The following is a 26402-nucleotide window of genomic DNA, read 5'->3' as shown; positions in this document are numbered from 1 at the left end:
AAGCGAATTTCCGCTTTTTCGCGGAAGTCTTTAATCCCTGCAACACATAATTTTTAAATAAGTTTAATACGAAGATCGATATTAAAATCGACTGGCGTAGTTCCCAATATTTAAAATTCCTAAAATCAACCAAACATACATAAAATCCTAAAATCAAACAGTACGTGTCATCATCTGAAAGACGGGGAAGTCATTCTCTCACACTTAAGCGCGTCAAAAAGTTAAACATAGAAATACTGGAAATAGGGCTGTTTCCCTGAGTTTTCGATAATTTTCAAGGTCATTTCGAATTTTTCAAGGATTTAATATCATTTTCAAGTACTTCTAGGGGCCCTTGAAAATCAAAATGAAATTCAAGCACTTTTCAAGGTTTTTTCAAGACCGCGGGAACCCTGTAAATATTTAATATACGCTTATAAATTATATTCTTCATTGTTAAATTTCACATTTATTTAAAGTATTAATTGCTTTTCTATTTCATTAAAATAAAGTCTGTTAAATTATTAATATTTTAATTTTATTTTTAAATTACAAGTAGGTGATTCATTTGGAAAAAAACTTTTCCTAATGTGACAACACTATTTTTAATTTTATTTTTTTAAACTGTTATTACATACTGTACGTTTGAATAAGCCTTTTCTGGCGCACTCTATTAGTGACGATTTCTTCTTGAATTAATGTAAATTTGTAGATTGTTATTTCAGCACTTATTGCTTCTTTTTAAAATTCTAATGTTTCACTGCAATATTATTACGTCCCTCAAATGTTGAAAAACACATCTAAATAATCACTTTTTGATGAACTCCATTAGGAATGATTCCATGGTATTTTAAGATAAGTCTTTCTTGCAATTCTAACAGAGAGGAATAAAGAAATTCAAATTTTCATCCTTGAAAGTAAATTAAAAACTAACATAAAAATTTTATTTTAAAAAAAAAACAGGCTCAAAAAATAAACCTAAAAAGGGGGAAATTGCAGATCCACAAGGGATTGTGTAATTAAGGTTTAATAAAATAAACAGACCTGCTATACAATCATGAATACTATCCCCATCAAGAACTCTGGATTCTTCAGCCCAGCGATTCAGTGTCGAAGGGATCGCAGAAAGAGTACCAGAATGGTCACCAGATACAGTACTACTTTGGTCCTATAATAGAAGTTTATTATTGAACAAAACTTTGAAGTTGCAAAAAATTAATTTCTATACAATAAATTTTGTTAAATTTCTTTAAATGCAAACTTTTTTCATTGTTTTGAATGGAAAAGTTTTTAATGATTTTTAATAACTATAAAAGATTCCTGTTTTAAAGGATTTATCTTTAATTAATCATTTAGTAGTTACTAAAAATCATTGGTTTAAAATCACTGGTTTTTAGGTACACTCCTTTTTTTCTTTTATAATAGTAAGGCTGACCTGAGAGTATTCATTTAATTAAAAAAAGTAATTTTTAATTTAACTGCATATTTAGAAAACTTTTTGACAGATATTCTACAGATTTTAACAAGAACTTACTTGGATTTCAAAAACTTCATCTTCCGTAGCGAGTATTCGAAAGTCACTATTAGCAAAAACAACTCTAGACTGAGTGTTAGACGATGGTTGTGAATTAAAATTTGATGTTAGCTGCAGTAAATCCTGAGCAGTATTTGGTCCCAATAACCTAAAATGAAAATGCACTTATTCAAATGAAAAATCAAATTAAGCAAAATCTACACTTTTAAGAAAGAATCAGCTATCCACTAAAGTCAGTATGTGCCTGCATTGTATTTCTAAAAGAATAACATTTTCCTTTTCCAATTTCACAGGAAAATTTTATATTTCAAACTTGTACAGACTATAAGTTTAAAAAAAATACACACTTAGTTCTTGGTAGAAAAAAGAAATCATATTGAGGTGAATTTTGCCTTCTGCTATGCTATAATACATGGCTCCTTGGGGTATTCATCCACTTTTCCTTCAAGGTTAACATCCTCCTTACCTGTGCTATGCATGATTCTTTATCGCCTTACGAGATCATTGCCAACAAAACCAATTAAATTTATTTTTTGAAATGCCGGATGCTATTTAGGCAAAGTATGAAATAATCGTCCTGATGAGGTTATTATGTAAATGATGTGCATGTTACTGTGAATGACCGAAATCGGCGGTTATTGACATTCACCGATGAATGTTGACAATCAAATTAATTGCTTTGGTGAATGACCGAAATATTTATTACATCCCATTTGATATTAATTTATTCGTGGATATAATTACATTTATTCGATATTTTAATTCTTACTGACGATAGATTAGAACGAACATCAGTGTTTGGAGTATTGGGCAAATATATACCGGGCAATGGCACTTGACTTTAAAAAAACATCGGTGTAGGATATACCGGGCAGTGGCACTTGACCTTTAAAAAAACATCAGTGTATGGTATACCGGGCAATTTAAACCGGGTAGTGGAACTTGACCTTAAAAAAACATCAGTGTAGGGTATACCGGGCAAATGTATACCGGGCAGTGGCACAGAATCTTAAAAAAACATCAGTGTAGGGTATACCGAGCAATGGCACTTGATCTTAGAAAAACATCAGTGTAGGATATACCGGGCAATGGCACTTAACCACACCTAGTATGACTAGACCTTTGGTAAATGTCCGAAATATATACTAGGTCTAGTGCCACTTTGCTATTGCTTAAATATTTAAAAAAAATTAAACAAAGCATTTGAATCAATTTTAAACTGATAACAAAATTATTGCTTTAAAATTAAAAAAATAATAATAAAAACTGCGCCAGATAAGAGTAATTGAAGTAGTTGCTCTATACAGCGCATGTGCGGAAATTTTTTTTAAAAAAGATTATCCAGGTGCATCGAAAAGTGGATGAATATCCCAAGACACCATTAAACATACATTCACATAACTAATTTCTTATATACAAATATTTTTAAAACTGCTGTTATTAGAAATGTATATTAAAATAGTTAGTTTGACTTTTGCTGCAAGTTTTGCATTAAAATCAATAATTTGACTTTCGTAAGCTTCGATCACTGATTTTCAAAATAGTTAACAATTTTGAAACATGAATCTATCTTGGGAATACAATGATATTTCATATTAACTTTCGTGAGCCATCTAAGTCAATTAAGAACACAGCTATTAACTGTCAAGATAACTGAAAATAGCTGCAAAGAAGGATTTTGACATAGCAGATTCTTAAAGTAAGAGTTGTTGCAGAATAATTTTTCTGTTGTACAGGGTTTATAAAATTCTGATCTTTCAAAATGACATAAGAACCAACTCATCACTTATTTTCAATTATATAACATACATTTACCAAACATATAATATTCGAAATTCAATGCCAATTTGTTCAATTAAACTTTTGAGAGAGGTTACTTGCAGAAAAGGAGAAAAGTCAATCTTACTTTTATTAAAAAAATACAGACATTTACCTTATATAGTTTAAAATGTATTTAATGACTACTTATAATAGTGCCATGCCATTCAGTATTATTAGATGAATGGGTATAAGAAGCTTTAATTTAGAAGTGTAAGACATTACTGCATTGAAATAAAGAAATAAATGTAAATTACTTTTCAGATAACAGAAATAAAGTTTGATTGTTTTATGAAAATTAAGGAAGGGGAATAATCATTATTAACAAGAAAAGAAGCAAAAGTTTACTGAATTCTTTTAAAAAAAATTATTAAAATTCATTGAAAATAATAAAACGAAAAATGTTTTCATTTAACAACAAAATAAGCACAAATTGAAAGAAAACAAAAAAAAAATTACATCTGATACAAATAAAATTTATTTCAAATTCCACAAAACATAAAAAACTTATAATTAAGAACATTATAATTCAAAATATATGTTCTATATTTTCAAGGAAGTGATAAAAATTTCAAATAGGAAAAAAGCTACAAAACAAAATTTAAAACATGTTATATAAGATTCAGATTCCCATAAATACAGTACAGAACCCGTTATCCGGAAATCAGAAAACCGGAAAACCAAAAAACCAGAACGAAATTCGAAAAATTTTCGCACCACTTTTAAAAAAAAAAAATTTTTTTCCTCATAAGATTTTAGGATTTTTTTTTTCTTTTTTGAAAGATGTTTACCTTACCATCATTTTGGAAATAATCATTAGTGTATTACTCCATCGTTTTTTCTTCTTTTTAAGATTATTTCCAAAAAAACTTTTTTCTTTGTTGGGTTTAACAATAAACAAACAGCTTTTTGTAGCGATTCAGAAAACCGGAAAAATCAGTTATCCGGAATAGCAATGCGATGGTTTTGATCGTTCCGGGTAATCGGTTCCCTACTGTATTATCTTTATTTATAATTTTTTAAGTTTTTTTCATTTCTTTCTTTCTTTTTAGTTTATTATTTTTTTTTGTTTCTCTCATACACAGCATGAGCAAGATAAAAAGCCCCCTTCTTGCATCTTACATAATTTCAAATGTTGCCAAAAGGATTAAAATCATCCTTGATCAAAGAACAGATATTTTGTAATTCTTCAGTAAAAGATCAAAATAATAGAGTTAAAGAAAGCTCGAAGTGATAGAACTTACAGGGAGGGCACACCTAGTTGAGTCTCAGTATCCCGGTGAACCTGTCCATGCCTAATTACAAAGGGAAAAAAATTGTTTTTATCTCAGTATGGAGTAAAATAAATTATAATTTCTAATTTTGTTTTCAATTTGTGGTTTTCAACTTAAGATAAGGAAAAGTTGGTTATATTAGCCCTCAGTAAAAATGATTTAACACATTTAAAGCAAAAGATGTCAAATGCTTTGTAGTAGCTCAAGAAGAACTTCGGTTCTTAGAATGTTTCTTGTAATACAGTACTCTTATTTACGTACAATTATTTATGTACCTTGGCTAAAATATACACCAGAGTCTTAAAAGAAACATGTTTTCACAAAAAATTTTATACTATATTTTTTGTTTTGTTTGACGATCATATTTGTATCCAATGGGGAAAAAATAAGTTTGAAAATAACAGAAAAGATAGTTTCTTAAAATGAATGCAAAAAGAAGCAGTATGGGTTCTTAAGTTGATATAAAATCTCAAAAGATTGTTGAGCAGTAATTAGTTGCCAACAATCAAATAACTTCACTTTATATCAAATAAAGATATATCAAATTGTTACTACAAAAATATACTTTATAAAACTAAGGATGTCAACCTGCAATAATATTTTCCTTTAGTAATTGCACATAATTTTCTGTAGCAATATTGAAATATTAAATTTTAATTATAATAAATTCATATAAAATTTAGTTTAGATAGGTTATCATTTCCACCATATACTAAACAAAATTATATTTAAATTTTTAAAAAATAACAAAAAGAGTTTACTAAGTGTTAGAAAAATTTAGTTTTACTTAATCACCGATTTTAATGCATAAAATAAAAAGTAATATACTATTAATATTTATGTTGAACTATTATTCTAAAATTTGAATAACATGAAAAGAAAACTTTTACTCTAAGGTTGAAGGACTTCAAATTACAAAAAATCATTAGAAAAGGTTTACTTTCATATTAAATAGCAGAAACTAATCTTTCAGTAAAAATGATGCATGAAAAAATTAATATTGCATTTAGTTTTTTTAAAAGTCTAACTGTGCATTTGAATTAAAAATGTATAAATATTGCGAGAAAATTGTAATACCAGGGACAGTGATTCTTCTTTTGAACTACAGCGCATCAAATAAGCCAAAACTTTTAGCCAGGATACATATAAAAAGTTGACACTTTCACAGGGTTGTATTTGGTAATAGTTTAATAATATTAAATCAAACTTTAAGAAGAAAATTTTTTTTCTGTTTGTTCAATACAGATGGTTCTTTCCTCTATTTTTGAAACTTCTATTTTGTTTTCCTATCTCTACCGTTAATTTCTAAACATTACTGAAATCGAGAATTTATTTTTTATAACATAGAATTTCATAATTTCAAAAGAACTAGAATACCTCGAATTTCATATGATTTCTTAATTTAAACATGTGTTTACCTTAACCTTTCTAACATCTTTATTAACTTTCATGACAATCTTACAAAAAAAAAAAATTATTTAACAAAATTAAATAAATAATACATTTCATTTCCATTCCTTTATTTTTTAATGTTATAGAAATTTTTTTGAGCAGATTTTTTAAATCAATAAACTTTTTGCTATTTCATATATATTCGTGACATTTGTGAGTGATAATAAATTGAACTAATTTTATAATTTCCCTCAAATGTATAGTAAATCTTTATGTATGTTTCAAATGTAGTTTCTCTCAAATGTGTTAGTTTGACTTTTTTTGCCCTTAGCGACCACAGCAGATCCACACACACACAAAAAAAAATAATAATAATAATACAGAGCCCATTCTAGGCAGAAAAAAGGGCAGGGTGCAAAAGTTTAAAAAAAGGGCATTATTATTCTAAAAAGGCAATAATTTCTATGGGCTTTACACGTTCTATTAAATAACATTGTCAAATAGTAAACAAATTTTTTTTTAAACTTTACTAAAAGTAGCAAAGCAATCATATCAATTACTAATTTTTATTAATAAATTAACATATATATCCAGTTAATGAGCTAATTAGCTTAGTAATTTATTTAAAATGCATGCATATATTAATAAAATAATAAATGTATGTTTTTGAGTGTCTGTAGTTATGATTTAAAAATTAAAATGATTAATAATAATTATGATTTAATGATAGTGGAAGTAACTGCAAACTTTCAAAGACAAGTGCTACAAGGGGGTGTGATGGCTATTTTTCCTTTCCCATATAAATCTATGTATTGACAGCAAAGACAAAATAAATAACAAAAGTTAAAAACAACAAGAGTTCCATTGTAGAGTTTGAGGAAAAAATAAAGAAGGGTTAAGGACAGAAAGGGCAAAAAGGGTATGGAATCTATCACATCAAGGCACTAATTTACTTCAGGGGCAACAGGGTGGATTCTTTTGACTAAAAGGGCAGCAGGGTGCTGCGCCCTGTTTACCCTGCCTAGAATGAGCTCTGAATAATAATAAATGAAAACAAATGCAAAAAACAGAAAATGTAGGAACAAATTTTTCAAAAAAATTTTAAGTTCAGAGTGCGGTCATTGATAAATATTAAATCAATAAAAGTTTCTCTTTTTCGATCAGATTTATCCAATAGATCAAGTTCACGTAAAATATAACTGATGAAATAGTTACTCCACCAAATTCTTTAATTTTCATGAAAAATAAATCGCAAATAAAAAATAGAAAGAAAAAAAAACTTTAAATGTAATATTGAGTACAGTTCTTTTATATTAATGATGTGTGACAATTTTTTAATACTAGCATTATTTTATTACAATCAATTCATATTATTTGCTGTTAATCTAAAATTATGCTAAAGCTAATTAATTCAGTTGTCCATTTCTGAACATTTTTATATATAAATAACTTGCATACTCTTTAGTTTTCAGTAATCCTTGTTTTATTCTATCTTAAGCAAAAGTTATTTGAAATGATCTAATCAACTTCATGCTGGATTATTTACTGTAAGTTTCTGAAGTTTAAACTTAACTTAAGAAACTGTAAGTTTCTAAAGTTTCGAGGAATAAATGCCATTTAGAATATCAAGGGAAATGATTATTGGAAAAGGTTAATATTTTAAGAACAATGGGCACAAAATTACAATGAGTATTAAAGTGATCCAATGTTACATAATATCACAAAAAGTTTGATTCCTATAAAAATCAGGTTAAAAGAAATACTGAAAATAGTATTGTTAAATAGATTCAAAACTTAAAACTATAGAAAGATGTGGTTTGTTTTAAAATCTAAATAGCGAAAATATGAAAAAATTCAATAACTAGGTCACCCCCAGAAGTTGATAAAATAATTATAAAAATGCTTTTTAGACATTTGAGGTCAACATTGCCATAAGAATTTAAAACACAATTGCAAAATATATTTCAAATAACCAAGAACCAATATTTAGACAAATAACCAACATCAATTTAAATAAATTCAGATGATTTGTTTTTATTAATTTTATGTGATATATTAGAAACATTTTATACCCTTTTTCTTCTTATAAGAACATACAACTATATAAAATGATTATTATTATTTATTAATTTTTATAATTATTTATTATTCTTTCATTTTCAAAAGTGCACAACAAACATTCAAATATAAATTTTGCTTCAATTAAAATATCCTTTGATATAAATAAATATGAAAAAAAAATTCTATGAATAAATATGAATAAATTGTTTTATTTGAAATAAAATGAAAAGGTTTAAATAAATAATAGTTGAAGAAGGGGACATAAAAATGCTAAGGAATCAAATCAGAGTATCAACTTCTGTGGCTTCATAAAAATTAATTGTCTAAGGAATATTAAAATAAAATGTATATTACAATTTAACTGGTACTAACCTCTGTAATATCACAGGAGGATTTGGGTGTCTTCTACTAGTATTCCCATTGGGAGTGGCATACATATGCCATGTGTGTCCCCCTATATTTGTACGATAACCTCTTTGACGTCTGTGAACACGTGGTTGCAAGGAACACTGTGAATCTCCGTGCCTTACCAATAATGGATGTACAGTGGTAACAGACCTTGGTGCCGGAGGAACTGCTGGGGCTGTAATAAAGAGAAAAATTAACATTTCTTAATTTTATAAATTGAAAAGAAAAAAGAAACTTTCATGATAACAGAACATTACTCAATTTTCTCATCTCAAGCACATGAAAGAATCCAATTAAGTACAATGTACAAAACAAAATACCGAACAATATATTATTAACTTTTAGATTTCCATGTACCAGGAATGATATAGCAAAAACAGAAAATGTCTCAGCCGAAAAGGCATTTTGTTTAAGGTAAAATAGTTGGAATTGTCTCATTTTGTTTTAGTAATAATCTAATGTTTTCTCAACAGATAATTCTAGTAATGGATATAATTGACCAGATTACACAAGGCTTTATATTTGGTAGATGAATTAAACTACCTAATATTAAGTAACAGCAATTCATTAATTTTCAGATGTATAGACAAGAGTGAATGTACACTTTTGAAAGTTGAAAATAAATAAGCTTATAATCAATGATCAAGATCATACTACGAAAATAATACTGAGAAAGTTTATCTACAAATTAAACTAAAATATTTTTACATCTATTTAATAAATGAATATTTCAAAAGATATTTAATGATTTTTATCACCAAATATTTTGAAAAACAGAAAAATATGTATAACAGAAATTTGTTAAGAATATTTAACAATAGTTATGGCTTCATGAAGAAAACAATCTGAAATTTTAGCAAGAAAAAAGAGCATGTAGGAGAAATAGATATTCATTTGTTGTTGTCTATTTCTACTTTTAGAAAAGTATAAATTCCAATTATAATTTTCATAAATAAGAAATAGGTACATTTCTTTTTAAGCTTATTACCTGAAATTTTTAAACTAATATATACTAATACTATTATGGAGCCATATTATTTTTTAAAAAAATAAATACCTACAATTTATAACAATATTAATAGAGATTACAATTCTCAGCAAGCACAGATTAAAACTATCCTTCAGTTATAAAATGAGCTTCAGAAAATTATTCAATAATTAACTGTGTAAACGTTGGAAATAATTTAATATAAAGGATGGGTACATCAATGGTAAAAAAACTGACCAGGTGTTTCATTTCCACTAGTGCTTTCATCTGTAACAACTGGAATTTGAAAGGTACGTACTGCATCTGAGCCACCAAATATCACAGATGAACCACCTAATTAAAGAAGAGATATTTCATACATAAGAATCAATGCTGTGGCAAGTTTATTTGTTTTTAAGAATTTAAATTGGAGAGAGGAAAATTTGCCTTTATTAAGGATAAGTTGGCATATTTAAACTTAGCTTAGAGAGTTAGCAAATTCAGTTTCCAAATTGACCAGGTCAGGGGTGCCCACCACCTCCCCCAATGCTGATGGGGATATCCCCTAAATTTGAAAATATCTCCCATTTCTGCAAACAAAAATACTAGGAGTCTGGCTAGGTTTTTCTGAGAGGTACCTATTTTGCGAAAATTTAGACAAAATTTGCAAAAAATTGTATTTAAAAAATCAACACAAAAATATGGTAAAAATAAGGATTTATTGTTTCTTACGTGATACAAAAATTAAATTTTAAGAAAAAGTATTTTGTGAAACGTTTTTTCCTAAAGTTGAATTTGCGAAAGTACCGCTAAACGGTAGTAAATTTGACCTGAACAGACCCTTGAATACATAAAAAAATTTATTTAAAAAATATTTTAGCTATATCTGATGCGTCTCAATTAGATTCACTGTTAGAAATATTTTGTAATACGTTTTCAGCTGACGTAACTAACATTATGAAAAAGAAATTTAAAAAAAAAAAACACTGAAAAAATAGATTGCTTAACAAAACTGACATACAAAATAATGAGCTATTCTCTTTAAAAATTATCAATATTCAGGGCTGTTGAGTCCAAATTTGATGTATTTAAACAGTTGTTCAAATATAACTAGATAGTTTCAATAAAATATAATTTAAATACAAGGATGCTAACTTGCTAAAGAGGCAACTTGCTAACACTGCAGTCGAAAAAAATAAATATATATTGAGAAAATCCTAAATTAACCTCTCAAACCTTCAACATCTTTTTTGAATGGAATAAAGACCTAATAAAAAGTCGATCAGAATAACATAACCAAAAAAGGCTTTAAAATTATGACTCTCAAAATTAAAACTAATGTTTTAGTTCACTGGTTATAAATTTGCGTCTCTTATTATGTAAATTTTGCGTTGAAGGCAGGGTTGGGTTTTTGCCGTCAAAAACTGGTTTTTGACATGACAGTGGTAAAAATCATCTAAAACCTACTGTTTTCTTTAATTTATGGCATATAGCAGACAATATATTATTTTCACATAATTGCTTTTATAAATGAATGTTGTAAATGATTGCTATTGATTTTGAAACTATATACATGTATTCATATAGAAGGATATACATTCATACAGAAATATTGAAACTCTAAAAGGATTTCCCAGGCTTTTTCATGTCTCATTTCTGTGTATAATATTGAAAGCAAATTTGATAAGAAAAGTTTATTTTATGAGGCTTTCTATTTATGTGTACATGTGTTTCTCATAGCAAGATTTTATGAATGAAAGTAATCAATTTTGACATTCTTCAGTAATGTAATATGCCAGACAAAATGATGCTTGGAAATGTTGAAAATTTTGTTTAGTATCCTAATATTTTACTTTAAATAGTATGTTTTGATATATTCATGTTGGGAAAATGAAGAATCTGTTTTTAAATATTTTTTAACAACTTTTTTCTAATTTTATTGCTCAAAAATGAATTAATTCTAAATTATAAGCAGTTAAACTCAAATAAAAATACACTTTTACCAAAACTATGGATTTTTGACAGTTTTTGACGTTTCTGACACAGAGGTTTTTGAGATGATGGTAAAATCCACGGTAAAAACCGTCATGTGTCAAAAACTTGCCAGCCCTGGTTGAAGGTATTATGAACATGGCGGCAAAGAATAATTCCCACTAAAAAAAATCTGAGAAGTCTACACTACAAAAAAAAATATTGAAATCTAACCCATTACTCAAAAAACTCAAGTTGTAAATGTGTCTCACTTTTTTGAACTTTTTGTAATTGCAAAGTAGAACATTGATAATATAATCAAATTGGCTGGAAAAATAGCACCCATTAAAAAAAATTTTGAAAATAATCCCCTTACAAGTATTGAAAAATGACCCCTGAAATAATGAAAAATATCCTTTATGTAATTTACAATATTATAACTAAAATATTTTTCAAAAAAAAAATTAATAAATAAATAAAAAGTATTCCACCAAAAAAAAATGGCCATGGTGACTTGCCCTTCTTGGTATCCCTCTAAAGGAACCCCTGGTGCAAGCTGCAGTTTCAAATAGGCAAAGCATATTTTGTTTAAAATATTAAATTATTAATACAATTTGCCACAGAATTTAAATTTGTAAAAATTATTAACTTAGTTAAAGTATTTATCATCACTTAAATACTTATATCATCTATGAAAGACAATGTACACTAGTCATTTTTATTAGGATTTCAATTTTAAGCAAAATCCTAATAAAATGACTAGTGTATATGCTGCCACTATAATGTACCAGCACTGCTTCATTCATAGTTAAGAATACCATCAGAGGTGTATAACTTATTTTTAAGAATTATCATTGATCTCCCATCTTTTTTTTAAGAATTATAGTGCATGAAATTGTTAAAAAAAATCAAAAACTAAAGCCATGGCCAACTAGTCTGGGATCCTCTATAACTTTAAAATCTAATAGAATAAAAACTACAAAATTAATTTCAATAGCATACCTGAGGATGGGAAAACTTCTTCTAGTTGGAAAAACAAGCTATCGTCACGGTCCTGCACACGGAAAAAATCCAATGCTGCAAAATCGTCCCCAACTTCAAAACGTGAAACCTTAAAAATAATTACCAGTTTATACATACTCATACACAATAAAAACATGATTATCAAGTAAGGGGAGTTTTAGGGCTTTGGGTAAGAGGAATTACAAATGCATTTTCGTTGATTAAAAATAATTCTCATGATTAAAAATAAATCAGAACTATAAAAAAACATTTTTTCTCTTTATAGTAAGCACTGTTATTGTCCAAAATTTAGCTAATTAGAGCATATATGAAGCATTATTAAAATCAATGACCAATTTCTCATTTACAAGGAAATGATCAGATTTTTGAAAATATCCCTGGTTCGATTCTCGGGCCGTGCAAGGTTGACTCAGCCTTTCATCCCTTCAGTGGGTCAATAAATGAGTACCAAGCATGCTTGGGAACTGAACACTGGGGGTTCTGCGTTCGGTTGACCACCTGACCAGAACATCTGCTCCTGCACCCCAGAGTCCAAGAAAACTGAGATGGGCACAGTAGGCCTTGGCCCTCTAGGGCTGTCGCGCCGCTGAGTTTAGTTTAGTTTAGAGTAATATAGAGAAAGAAATATTTTAAGTTGCCTATCTTAGGCTAAGAACAAGAAGATGGAAAATCAATGACTTAGGTCAAATATCCTAACAGTCAACAAAATAACCTATATCTCGATGACCCTCCATCATATCATTATCACTTGTACACTATTTAGCATAAGACCATACTAAAAAAGTGATCTGATATTATTGCACACACCATATTCTCCTCACATGATACAATTAATGAAAAACTTTGCCTGTCATTAGCCTAGGAATTAAATTCTAAATATCATTCAAAAGACTTAACTATTTCAATCTAAACAATTACAAAATGAGCCATTAAACATAATTCTAAATTCCATAAAACAAAAGTAATGCAAATTTTATCAATCCTCGATCTACACAGCTAAAGATATTTCAAATTTTATCAAACTCCTAAAGTGTGATCTTAAAAATATGATTTATAGATCCAGATACAGACTTTTAAGCCAGTTCTTGAAGAAGACTAATCACAGACTTTAAATAGTGACGTTTCACACATAAATGAGAACTCAGTATCAAGTATGAAAAATGTTTAATAAAGTAAGAACTTCCAAACATAACTTACAGTTTCATCTATTATTGACTACATACATGATAAATAAATCAATTAACATGAATGATAGCACAGGGTAAATATACAATGCCAGCCACATTCTTTGTTATTATTCATTAGCATGTATCAGTTAGAACATAAGTAGATTTAATTAATCAATTTAACACGTTTGATCTACTATAGGAAATCCTTTACAACTCTAAAGTACAAGAGCCTGGCAATTATTTGCTTATTTATTTATTTTTACTCTTACTTTACTGATTGCAAAATCCACGGGCATAACATTACAAATCACTTTTTTATATGAAATTAAAAAAAATTTAATAGTCAGAGAGTTAATTATGCTTACTTTTTCAAGAAATAAAATTTATGCAACTTTGAGTTGAAGCAGAAAATTTTGAAATCTTTATTTTATTTTTGTGTATAGAGGCATGAGATTGCAGAAACAGAAAAACAAGAGGGGAAAATAAAATAAAACATTAAATGTTAGAAAAACAAAACTATTTCATGTGCAACATAAACAAATGGCTTTTTAAATTATATTTTTGTTTGTTCTTTTTTGAATCTGAAGAAAAATCTCATGCTTTTTCTTTATTTCTTTCTTTGCTTAGCTCCAGTTAATTTAGCTTTAGAAATAGCATTTTGTTCAGAAATAAATTATGTGAAAGAGAAGGAACAAAATTTACTGAAGAAATTAGGAAGAAAAAAAAAATTTTTTTTCACTTGAAAGGGGAAAAAAAGGAATCATCAGGATTGTCTGTAGATAATATTTGCTGATACCAATTTGGAGATAATAATAGGTTTTGGTTTAATATTCCATAAGCAGTTATATACTAACATTAACATTGAAAATTGCTAAGGAAAGCTACATAATACAGAGTTCTCACTCAATTTTCAAACATACAAAAAATTATAAGACATTTCAATGACTTTCAAAGACCTACTCAGTAATAGTTAGTATGCTAAAATACATGTCAACCAGATTTTATTACATTGAAGCATATATTAAGTTAATCAATTTTACATCGTTTAATAGTTGTAGAGTGATTTCTTAATATGAGTAGCCAACAGCAACTAACGAAAATGGTTTTACAGTTAATTGTGGTTGAAATCAGTTTGAAGATGAGCAAAAAATTTCCAACTGACATTAACATACTTGTCAACTTTTAATGTTATGACTGACACCAGTAAAACTTTGAAAAGTTTTATGATGCACATTAGAATTAATTAAAAAATATTTTGCATATTTGTTTCAATTTTTAAAAATACAATATCTTTTCAATACCTCTGAATATCTGTAATGTATTTTGAACATAATAAAATCTTATGTAGTACAATATTTTGACAGATAACAAACAAAGATTAACCAAACTCTATTTTCTTTATAATAAATCATAAAGCACGATTTTAAAAATTTTGTGAATGCGATTCACTATGCTTAGTTTTTAAATTGTATGTATAAAAATTGTGATATGTTACAAAAAACTAAAAATTTACATGAAATAATCTCTGAAGATCGCGTAAAACACAATGTAAGAGTTGCAAATTGAAATATATTGTATGTTCAAAATCAAAACAATATGAGTAGCAAATGATGGTTTGAAAAAATGCAAAAAGCAACAAATCCTAAATATTGATGACTGATACATAAACCACTTTAATGCTAAAACTCAATACGCAAGATTTTATAAAATTTAAAAGAAAAAATTTAAAAAATCAAACATAACTAAAGCTATGCACAAAACAATGATTATTTGCAAGAGACTCCATCTTTTTAAACGTCAAGGTGAACGATAATCTGGTGAGAAAAATTATGTATTCCCCTTTCACCTTCAAAAATCTACTCATTGGAGCTTTTCAAACATTTCTCAAGTGCAAATTTCTTGAAGATTTCATATTTGATAGCAATATAAATTGCATAAATCAGAAATTACCATTCCATTCATTACCTTCCATTCTCTACAAATTGGAATGAAACTAATATTCACGAGAGAGCAAATAAAAAAGTTTCAAAAACCACACAATTCAAAATTAGTGCATGCTACACATGGGTAAAAGTAGCTAATACTAGACATGGTTATGCTCAATATTTTCTTTTCTTCATTGTCTTCCCCGCAACTTACTTGTATTTTGCAATCCAATCACAGGAAAGATGTAAATAAGGATAAAGGCCTTCTTACAAATTTAGATCAGAGTCATTGACTCCCACTCAGCTGATCTTGAACTATTCTTCAGAAAAGAAAATGGCAAAAGGATAGATTTTGTTCAAAATTTCTATCACTTCGCTTAAGGTTTTTTCCATGCCTTTTTGTAGAAAAGATTATTATTATTTTGAAAAACACTTAGAAAATCAAAAGCTTCAAGATCTATCAAGGACTTTTTGGGGCCCTGATTTATTCCGACAAAATTCAAGGACTTTCTAGTACCCTGGGAACTCAGTAATAATTCTAATAGCTAAAATTAAGTAAATATTTAAAAAATTTAATGCTTTGTACTTTAACATAAAATAAAAAGGAAAAAATAATTAATAAAAAAAAAACTTTTTTCCTACATCTTCCTCTTCCTCCTCATCATCTTCAACTCGTTCATCACGTTCAGCTTCATCCTCGCTATGACTATGTCCAGATTCAGAATTACTTTCAGAATCACTACTTTCTTGTTGATCATCTAAAATAAATGAGAAGAACACGAAAACAATTATTCCAATGAATGGTGTAACACAAATTAGAAAATTATTAGGATATTATGCTTTATTGTTAGCAATAGGCAGCTTAAAATGATAATATACAATGGTGAAAAATGTCCTACAAACAAGCTGACACTTATTGTATTAAGATGGATGCCATTTTTAATAATTGATGGATTTAACTTGGTCAAATGGAGTAAATGAACATTGTTTAACTACAATAGGAAGAGAAGAAATATCATTATAAACATTAAAATTACAGTCTGTTACTTATCAATTACAAAATAACTAAAGACCAAGATAATCAATTTTAATGTTGAATTTTGTCTTTCAGCTTAATTTTTTGTTTACGTTTTTATTCTAAAAAACATATTTTGCACTTCAAAATTGAAAATGATTTTGAAATTTATCAACATTTATAAATATATATTATTACATGGCGATTAAAAAAAGTATTACTTTTTCGCTGGCGACAAAGAATGGAAATAATAAGCGTAGGAGTCATTAAAAGCATGAAAGCATAAACGTACATGTTTAAAAAATTTTGAAAATTATTTTTTGCATGAACAACAAAAAGCTGAAACAAACTGAGCTATAAGTTGGTAAGAATTGAAAGATTAAAAGCAAATTGTTTAAATCAACTAAGTGTTCTGGATTATGTTTTACTTATACAGGTTCAATAACAATAATTTCATTAATTGAAAAAGAAGTCTATGTTTTCTGCTTCTTAAGAACAATTTTTAAAAAAAAGTGTGCTTGATAAGCAGAAGATTGCCTTAAAAAATGACAGTTATGAAGATGCAATATTGAAAAAATGCACAGGAGACATGCTGTCATACATGTTTTTTAAAAGAATAATAGTTCTGTTCCTTTTGTTCCTAAAAATTTTTAATGTTTTAAAAAGGAATTAATTATAAATTTAATAAATAGTTTAAATTTCTAAAATTTTACGCTAGAACACATTAAAAATGGGTTGAACTTAGTAGTGAGCGAACTATATGGGCAATTCCATAATACAAAGGACAATATCAAAAAAATAAAAATAACACCGTCCATTAAGAATTTTTTTCAGCTTTTTTCAAATTATTTTAAATATGAAATCCAAAATATCAGTTTTCAAGTATTTTGTAACAATAATAAAAAAGGGCTATTAATATTTTAATATAATTTGTAACATCAGTCACATAAAAATTTTAACATCAGAAACAAGAGCTTTGTCCCTATTTACTACTTTCTATATCATTTTATGTATATTTTGAATGTTTCCTATTCATTTGCGGTTTCCTTTTTAATACATTAAAGAAAATAATCATATTTTTACTTATACAGCAAAAGAGAATTTCACAGTAACAACAATGTTTAATTCCATGTCCTTTCGATGCAACGCCTATCATATTTCATAATTTTATTCTAAAAAACATTTATAATTTTCATCCCTTTTTCTTACATGCATAATAATGTTAGGATATTGAAAAAAGCCCCATATATATTTTTTTTTCAAATTGTTAAATATTAATAAAAAAATTTTAAAAATAAGAAAATATATCAAAATGCAATGTATTTTTATCCATGGAGTTGCCCATATAAGATTCCATAGCAATCTTCGGGGGTTGGGGAACATCAGCAAACAGGAAGCAGAGCCTACTAGTATTCATGAATTTTCTAACAGAATAAATACACATTTCTAGATATAAATCTATAGTTCTCATAATTTAATGACACATTAATGAACATATAACTGAAAAATTTGCTAATTTCAACAACAAAATATAAGAAAATTTTAATCCTGTATTGGACATTTTTTTAATTGTATAATCGTTATTCTATGAAGTCAAAAAAAAAAGGGACGAACAAGAAAACAAAATGAAATCATAAACTTAAAAAGTCTTATTTACCTTGTGCTTGATCTCCAAAAGAACTAGATCGCCGACCTCCAATGGAAGGACGAGTATGATCATCAACTTCAACAGTAACATTAAGATCTTGTTCTGTGGAACTAGGGCCTTCAGATTTGGAAGGAAAAAAACATGAAGAACCAAATCAAAAAACAAACAAAAAACTTAAATTGGTAAAAATAAATAAATATGTTGTTGCTTTGAAGAAAATGTATACATAGATCTATTTCTTTTCACAATTTAAAAGCATAAATTTACTAGTTTGCCTTATGATTAACTGAAAAATAAAAATTCTAATTGCAATTTTCATGTATGAGAAATTTATAAATTTTCTTAATGATTAAATTTCATATATTTTTATAGCGTACATATTACAGTTATTAGTAATGATTGCAATTATTTTTAAATGAAAATATTAATATGTAAAAAAGAAGTGACTAAAATTAAACATATTAGAATCATTCATACTGTCTAAAAATCCTAGTTTTAGTCCCAGAAGGAGTGCAGAAATTCTCAGACCTATATATTTCCTTAGAGAAAAGTTTTTGTTTTTTTTTCCCCCAAATTACAGAATTTTTTTCTTTCCTTTAAATTAGAATAGCTTTTTCAAAATATTTTAAGAGATTAAAATATGTGTACTGTTAAAACTTTGATAAATTTTCCTTCAACAAAAGAAAAAAATAAATGAAAAATATATAATAGAATAATATAGTATAAGCTTAATAAAATAGCATAAGTTTCAAAAATAATGAAAATCAAAATACCTTAAAATATTAAAAATCCTTCAAACTTAATATAAGGACTCACTTAAGGAATATAAACTAATAAATAAACAAATCAAGATATAAAGTTATTTGTGTCATGTTTAACAAAACAGAAAATATCACTCTTTTAGCAAAAAATATTTGTTCACTTTTGTTCATGAAGTCAGTGCTTGATCTTTCTTGTAAGAATTTTTCTTCAGGAATAATTCTCCAATCCATTTTTTTCTTTTCTTTCACAGGGGGAAATTTTGCGAAGCGATTCATTATTTTCAACAGTAAAAAAAATTTTATCAATTTTTTCATTATTGTTATTACAGTGAAAAGTCGCATATCCGGAATCGGTGGGACTTCCAGAAGTCCGTATAATAGATTTTTCCGTATAATACTCCCCCAAGGTAAACAAAGCTTAAAATGAATTAATAAACGATCTGAATCTAAGAAGCAAAAAATAAATAAACACTATTTTTAAGGGGAATAATGTTTTAGCATTAAAATATCTAATCAATCAAATATAAAATATTAGAAAAAAAATATTATTGCTGAAAATATGGAAAACGAAAAAAATTTAACAGTTACGAAAATATTAATCTGCCATTTTGAAGTAGAACGATTCAAGCAGGAAGGGGAAATTCTGGAACAAAGCTTAAAATGATCTAAATCTAAGAAGCAAAAAAAAAATAAACATTATTTTTAAGGGGAATAATGTTTTAGTATTACAGGGTGCGTAGCCAAATCTTTGAATCAAAAATAAGCACTTTTTAAAAACTTTTCAAGCACTTTTTAAAAACTTTTCAAGCACTTTACAAAAATTTATAAGCACTCAAAAAATTGACATTCAATCAATGATATTATTGAAAAACAAAAACTTTTTGTAAACAGTTTTAGCGTTAAAAAAAACCCCAAAAAGAAACGGGCGTAAATCGAAACAATCAGTACTTTCCCACATCACTGAGTGAATTCAACTGAACCTTGAACTCAGTACAAAAGTACCCTTACCCCCTACGTCAAAAAAAGTGTTAGAAGTAAAATAAAATAAACAAAAACAAAATTAAAATAAATTAAAAATAAAAACATTTCATAAGGATCTGATATTCTCTATCCGAATTGAAGCACTCGGGTTTCGGCTTCAAACGTGCGCGCATGCTAAAGTCATAACGTGGGTACGACATGAAGTCCGCGTGGATGATTACGTAGCAAACTCCCCTTTTTTCGTGAAATGCATGGGATCCACCAGATATCACTGAAGGGAAAAACAATTACTCGAGAAAAAAGCACTTTTTAAAAACGCCATCTGAAAAAAGCACCTTTAAAATCTTTTAAAAACGAAATCCCCAAAAAAGCACCTTTAAGCACTTTTTACAAACGCTACGCACCCTGTATTAGAATATCTAATCAATAAAACAGGAAATATTAGAAAAAAAATATTATTGCTTAAAATATAGAAAACTAAACAAAATTGACATATGAAAATAATAATCCGCCATTTTTAACTAGAATGATTCAAGCAAGAAAGGGAAATTCCCGTCATTCATTAAGGTGGGTAGGTGGAGGAGAAAAATTCATTTCCTCCTTATTTGTGAAAGAAAATAAGTGTAGAGAGGAGATCATTTAAGTTGAGGGTGGGGAAGTAACAAATTATTGTTTTCTCTCCAATCATTGGCTATCAATCAAGCATAAAGGCGGGGCACGCTGATCGGGTTCTCTTTATTTTTTCTTCTATGACTGAAAGAATCTGCTAAAGAGAGAATGTTACCCCCTTTTTCCCCCCGCCTCCTAAATATTACATGGTATGGGGAAGAACGAATGTTTTGTTTCTCAAGGACGTATATCCTTTTAGACCTATTCAAATTTTCCATTTTGACTCCCCCTCCACCTTAACGCTTGCCCCGTTTACCCTTTTCCACAGTATTTCTTCTTTCAATAAAAAGGTTCCAGGAAATGCCTCTTTTACTAGCCACCTGCATGGGAAAGGAGGGGGGGGGGGGACTCAGTTGCGGTCTTTTGAAAACAAATCTCCCTCTTTTTCCTACATTCCAAGGGAGGAGCGTCACTAACGGTCACTCAATGGTCTTGGTAGATCTTCACTTCCCCTTTCTGGTGATTTATGGGTTCGATGCATAAATCAGAGGTTCAGTGCAAGCTAGAAAAAGAGAAAATGTGTCAAAAGATCTTTTTTTTAATTTTTTTTTTTAGGAAAGGGGAAGATGGAGAGATGTTTGTTTATTTTGATTGTTAAAAAGTGTCCGGGAAATCGACCCTTCCGGGAAAGGGACGTCCAGGTATGGGACGTTACACTGTATTAGACCAAAAATTCTGACTGAATTCACCCTGAACATCACTTGTAGGATTAGACACATTCTGCTACTCTGAATTCTACCCACCTCTAAAAAGGGCTAAACATATGTATTGTTGTGTCCTTAACTTCATTTTCAAGCATTATATAATCAAGTCTTACTTATTTTCATGAGAAAGCTATAAAAAGAAATTTCAAGGAGAATCAAACTTACCTTGTTCGGAAGGTGTAGAATGTTCTCGTCTTTCAAGAATTTCGTTCATAAACCCCTCAAGAGTTGGATCGATCTAAGTAAAAAAATTAAAAAAATTCACAACATAGTAAGCCATGCTTCCAATTTTTGAGACTTTTTCATGCGAGATAGATCAAACAAAACTACCAATTTTATGAATTAAAATACAGATAATCATTTAGAGAAAATGTTTTAAAGTACTCCATAGAAGCTAGTAATTTTATTAATGAGAAATAGAAATTATTTACATTAGATTTGCCTTTAAAGAAAGTGTCTTTAATTTTTCAGTCATTCAACAATATAGCATCTAGTCGTGTTTAATAAAGATCAATAAATGAATATCATTTTATATATTGTTAATTGAAAAAAAAAATTTTTTTAAGTCTAAATTTTACTAAAACTTTACTATTTCATAAATAGACATCAGTGATGTTTTCAGCAGTGTGTTTACCTCAGAATCCACTTGATCTTTTAATTAAAAATAAATATATAAATGGGCTAAACTATCTTATTTTTTAAAAAATATAATAAATAAAAGTTTAGGAAACTAAATCAATACCTTTCTTTAAATGGAAAATTAGAAACTTCATTTGTAATTAAAAATATTTTAGATTAAAGATCAAAATTTTTAAGGAATTATAGAATAAAAACTAGCACAGTAGGGAACCTATTATCCGGAACAATCGGGACCATCGCTATTCCGGATAACTGATTTTTCCGGTTTTCTGAATCAATACAAAAAGCCGTTTTTTTTTATTGTTAAACCCAACTAAAAAAAAAAAATTTGGAAATAATATTAAAAAGATGAAAAAACGATGAAGTTATACACTAATGATTATTTCCAAAATGATGGTAAGGTAAACATGTTTCTAAAAAGAAAGAAAAATCCTAAAATCTTATGAGGAAAAAATTTATTTTTTCTTAAATGGCGGGAAAATTTATCAAATTTCGTTCAGGTTTTTTGGTTTTCCAGTTTTCTGATTTCCGGATAACACGTTCTGTACTGTATATAAAATAAAAACTAGGAAACAAAATTTTAATTATTATTATTATGATTGACTGTGGCTGTTTTAGCCCTTTTGAAAAAGTCATCATCAAATTTCTGCTTATAACAGGGTTCTGAAATTCTAGATTTCACAGTGATCCTAGTTTTTTACTGACATTGAAGATCTAAACAGTGAGTGAGCTTTGGTTACTAAAATGAATATGCGCTCACACTCAGCATTGCTATGTGGCATTGCCAAAATTAATAGCATAAATTTAGACAATATAGCATATTTATTTTTAAATACAACAGATAATTTAGCCCATTTAGAATCCATCCTTTCTTCAGATTGGACACAATCAATAGATTCTAGCAGCAGAGAACTAAATTGGGACTGCTAACTGTCCAACACTGAGTCTTTATCTTGCCCCCCTAAGATTTGCAACAACTGAGGAAATCTATCAATAAAAAATCTAATGCTGGAAAAAGATGTAGTTTCTACATTGTCTAGATTTTCAACTTCTGCATTAATAATGACCTCATCATTATAAGGAAATATTTGTTGCATGTAGTCATAAACCTTTACAAAATATTTCCTAAAATCACAGTAAAAAGAATCTTTTTCGTTTCCTTTCAAAGTCTCAACAATAGTTAAAGTGGAAATCATCTTTCTGGTTTTCTCGAAGATAAAAATTGACATCCAAGAAAGAGCTTTTGGATTGACTTTTGACTATGTTGGGTAGCATAAATTTAGACAAAATATCCTTGAATAGGTTATTCATTAACTGCCTCATGGCATGAATTTTGGGAATGTTACTCTGCAAGTGCAAATTTAGGTCTTCAAATAAAGGAACTATATACAGCAAAAAATGAACAAAGGCTTTGTTTAGGTTTGATGACAAAAACATGAAGATTCTTTCTTCTCTGGAAAGAATTTCACTAGGTTGTATTGCTGATAAGTTCTCTACCCTTTGCTTCTTTGATGGAGGCATATTATTGTCATTTTCTCTTCTATTGATAATCTTCTTTGTTTCTGTGTGAGAGAAGTTACTATTCTTCTTAGGAATAACATAATTAGGAAGGGCAACACTTGGAGTGCTCTTCACATCTTTAAAAAAAGAAGTGGTTCCCATTGTTGTAAAATTCTTGACAGACAACCATCAAGTAGCAACATGTTTCAATATTTTCATACTTCAGTATTATGCAATTTTTGGAATTTTTAAGGTGCTCCTTGAGCTTTACACTCTTTTCTAAATAAAAAAATATGTCCACAATATATTCTTCAATATTTACTGGCAAGCACTTTGCCCCCTTTTCAGCTGGCAAATTTAAGAGCTGGCATAGGCATCCTTGCACAAATAAGTCTGGAATATCTTTAGTAAGGATTCCTGCCACTCCATTTTTCTCCCTGTCATCACAGGAGCATTATCCACACCTAAAGCTAAACAATTTGCCAAAGGTATTTCACTAGAAGTTAAAGCATTTAAAATGAGTTTAGATAAATTAACTCCAGTGGCATCTCCCTCCAAAACAGGCAGAGATATCAAACATGCGACAATCAGTGTTCTTTTTTTTTTGTAGAAAGAAACAACAATTGGAAACAATTTATTGTCACCCTTGTTGCTTCCATCAGTAGAAATTGAAAACATGTTGCTTTTTAGCATATCAGTAATATCCAATTTGTTGGATCTAGCCATTTCCCCAACAATCGCTGTTGTTTTCGTCCTCGCACAGCTATACTCTTTCCCAATCTTGCTGCCTGGGAACATATTCCGCAGTAGGGGACCAACATGGTCAGCAACACTGATAGGAATGTTATATTCAACAATAAATGATGTAAAGAGCACCTCTGCGGGGATAGCAGAATTATAATTTTTTTTCACAGAAAAATCAAATGTTTTATTTTCTGTATGTATCCTCTGATTATCCACATATTTTTGTCTCGTAACATGAGCAGACATGTCGCCTTTGCCTTTATGCATGATTGAGAAATCCACAGAACAAAGCGTGCAGAAGGCCTAATTCAATCCTTTTTTAGAAGCAATGATTCCAGGAAATTCTTCCGAATAAGCTTGGTTGAAAGAAGTTAAGTATTTCTTAACTTTTTTTGCTGACATTATATATATCCACACAGAAAACTAACTTACAAGACAGAAAAATGAACGCTCACGCATAAAAACAAACTCAGATTCGAAGTTGCTGATATTGACTTCTCTTCACTTCACAGTACAACGAAAGCGATACAAAAATTATTTCTCAGCACATACAGCGAACGTTCTTGCTTCCAAAAGCAGCCAATCACAAAGCAGTAATTACAAAGAGAAGCCTGACTCAGCAGTTATTCTACTAATAGCAGACGCAGAAAGGAAAGACGAAATAGCACTCTTGATTAGCCAAGACATATGATAAACGTCACCACTCAGGCCACGCCCAGCTCAGACGCAATTGAGACGGATATGGATGAAAATTTCGTTCAGCGTCTAAATAAGTGAAAAAAACGGAGATTTTCGAGAAAATCCCGAAGGAGGAAAAAACATGCAAAAACCTGGATTCTCCGGCCAAACGTCAGAGGGTTGGCAATTCTGCAATTTTTCAATGCATAAAAAAAAAAAAAAATTCTATGGATCTGAAAATTAAGAACTACTTAAAATAAAAATCTAAACCGAAATACCTTACACATCCAGCCTTAAGCAAATTACTGACGAGTCTTGCACTAATAAGCACAAAATATTTTACTATTTATATACAGTAGGGAACCGATTATCCGGAATGGTCGGGGCCATCGCTATTCCGGATAACTGATTTTTCCGGTTTTCTGAATCGCTACAAAAAGCCGTTTTTTTTATTGTTAAACCCAACTAAAGAGAAAAAAAAAAATCTGGAAATAATTTTAAAAATAAGAAAAAACGATGAAGTAATGCACTAATGATTATTTCTCAAATGATGGTAAGGTAAACATCTTTAAAAAAAGAAAGAAAAATCGTAAAATCTTATGAGGAAAAAAAAAATTTTTTTTTTAAAAATGGCGAGAAAATTTATCGAATTTCGTTCCGGTTTTTTGGTTTTCTGATTTCCGGATAACGGGTTCTGTACTGTATTACAATTCACATTCTATTAAGCAATAAAAACAAAGTAAAATATACAGTCAGGAAAATTGGGATTTAATTAATAAGAAAAACATTTCAAAATATTTTTTGAGTTATTGCAGGAAATGCCGAATTTTGTGAATGAAATCTTCATTAAATTTGATCTAAGTATAAAAAAATAATCACACAACACAATAGTTTATACAAAAACTAACATTAAATAAACTCAAATATAACATACTGATAAATCTTGAGAGGGTACTTCATTTCTTCTATATGGCAGAGTGACATCAGCTAATGAGAGAATCAAAGTAAATATAGTTAAACTGGGTAAAAAAATAAATAAATAAAAAAATTTTCTACAAAATAACAGAATAATTTTCCCTTAAGTCTTCATTATTATAAGCAATCCTGAAAATTTAATTTATTTTTAAAACAATACTGCATAAAAGAAAAAAAATTGCTAGATTTTGAGATTATTTAAGTTATTCTTAAATTGTCAAAACTATTCAGACAAATGAAGTTATTTAAAAAACGTGCCTTTTTTTTTACTGCATAATTTAAACATAAAATTTCCAGAACAGAAGTTTATCATCCAAAAAAAAACAAAAATAAGCAAACAAAGCACTAGTACAAAAAGTATGCAAAACTTAGTCAAGTAAATAGTTAGCAGGGGTAAAAAAAATATTTTTAGGACACAATAAAGTGTAACCCAATTATTCGTTGTCACCCTGTAATATAATACCATATGAGGGCATATTCAGAAAGGGGATTAAATAATTAGGCCTTAATCCAAATCAGTGTTATACCCTTTTGGCCCAGACTTCTTCGACTCAAAGATGGCAGTGA

The 26402-nt window shown here is 28.5% G+C and overlaps 1 protein-coding gene across 1 annotated transcript in view; it reads right to left on the bottom strand.

Moving 5' to 3' along the window:
- The window catches only part of LOC107455455 (HECT, UBA and WWE domain containing E3 ubiquitin protein ligase 1), a gene marked incomplete in the record, with an annotated part of 276027 nt that overhangs the window by 116788 nt on the left and 132837 nt on the right, over positions 1 to 26402 (bottom strand). The window contains 10 exon segments of the mRNA XM_071187934.1: positions 1024 to 1147; positions 1514 to 1661; positions 4576 to 4626; positions 8431 to 8641; positions 9692 to 9787; positions 12407 to 12515; positions 16164 to 16279; positions 18194 to 18301; positions 21465 to 21537; positions 25795 to 25847. Of these exon segments, the coding sequence (XP_071044035.1) occupies positions 1024 to 1147; positions 1514 to 1661; positions 4576 to 4626; positions 8431 to 8641; positions 9692 to 9787; positions 12407 to 12515; positions 16164 to 16279; positions 18194 to 18301; positions 21465 to 21537; positions 25795 to 25847 (1089 nt within the window).

Source organism: Parasteatoda tepidariorum, chromosome X1 (genome assembly GCF_043381705.1).
Source record: "Parasteatoda tepidariorum isolate YZ-2023 chromosome X1, CAS_Ptep_4.0, whole genome shotgun sequence".
In the NCBI taxonomy this organism is placed as follows: Eukaryota; Metazoa; Arthropoda; class Arachnida; order Araneae; family Theridiidae; genus Parasteatoda; species Parasteatoda tepidariorum.
The sequence above is the reverse complement of the archived record's forward strand: the minus strand, read 5'-3'. Positions and strand labels throughout refer to the sequence as shown.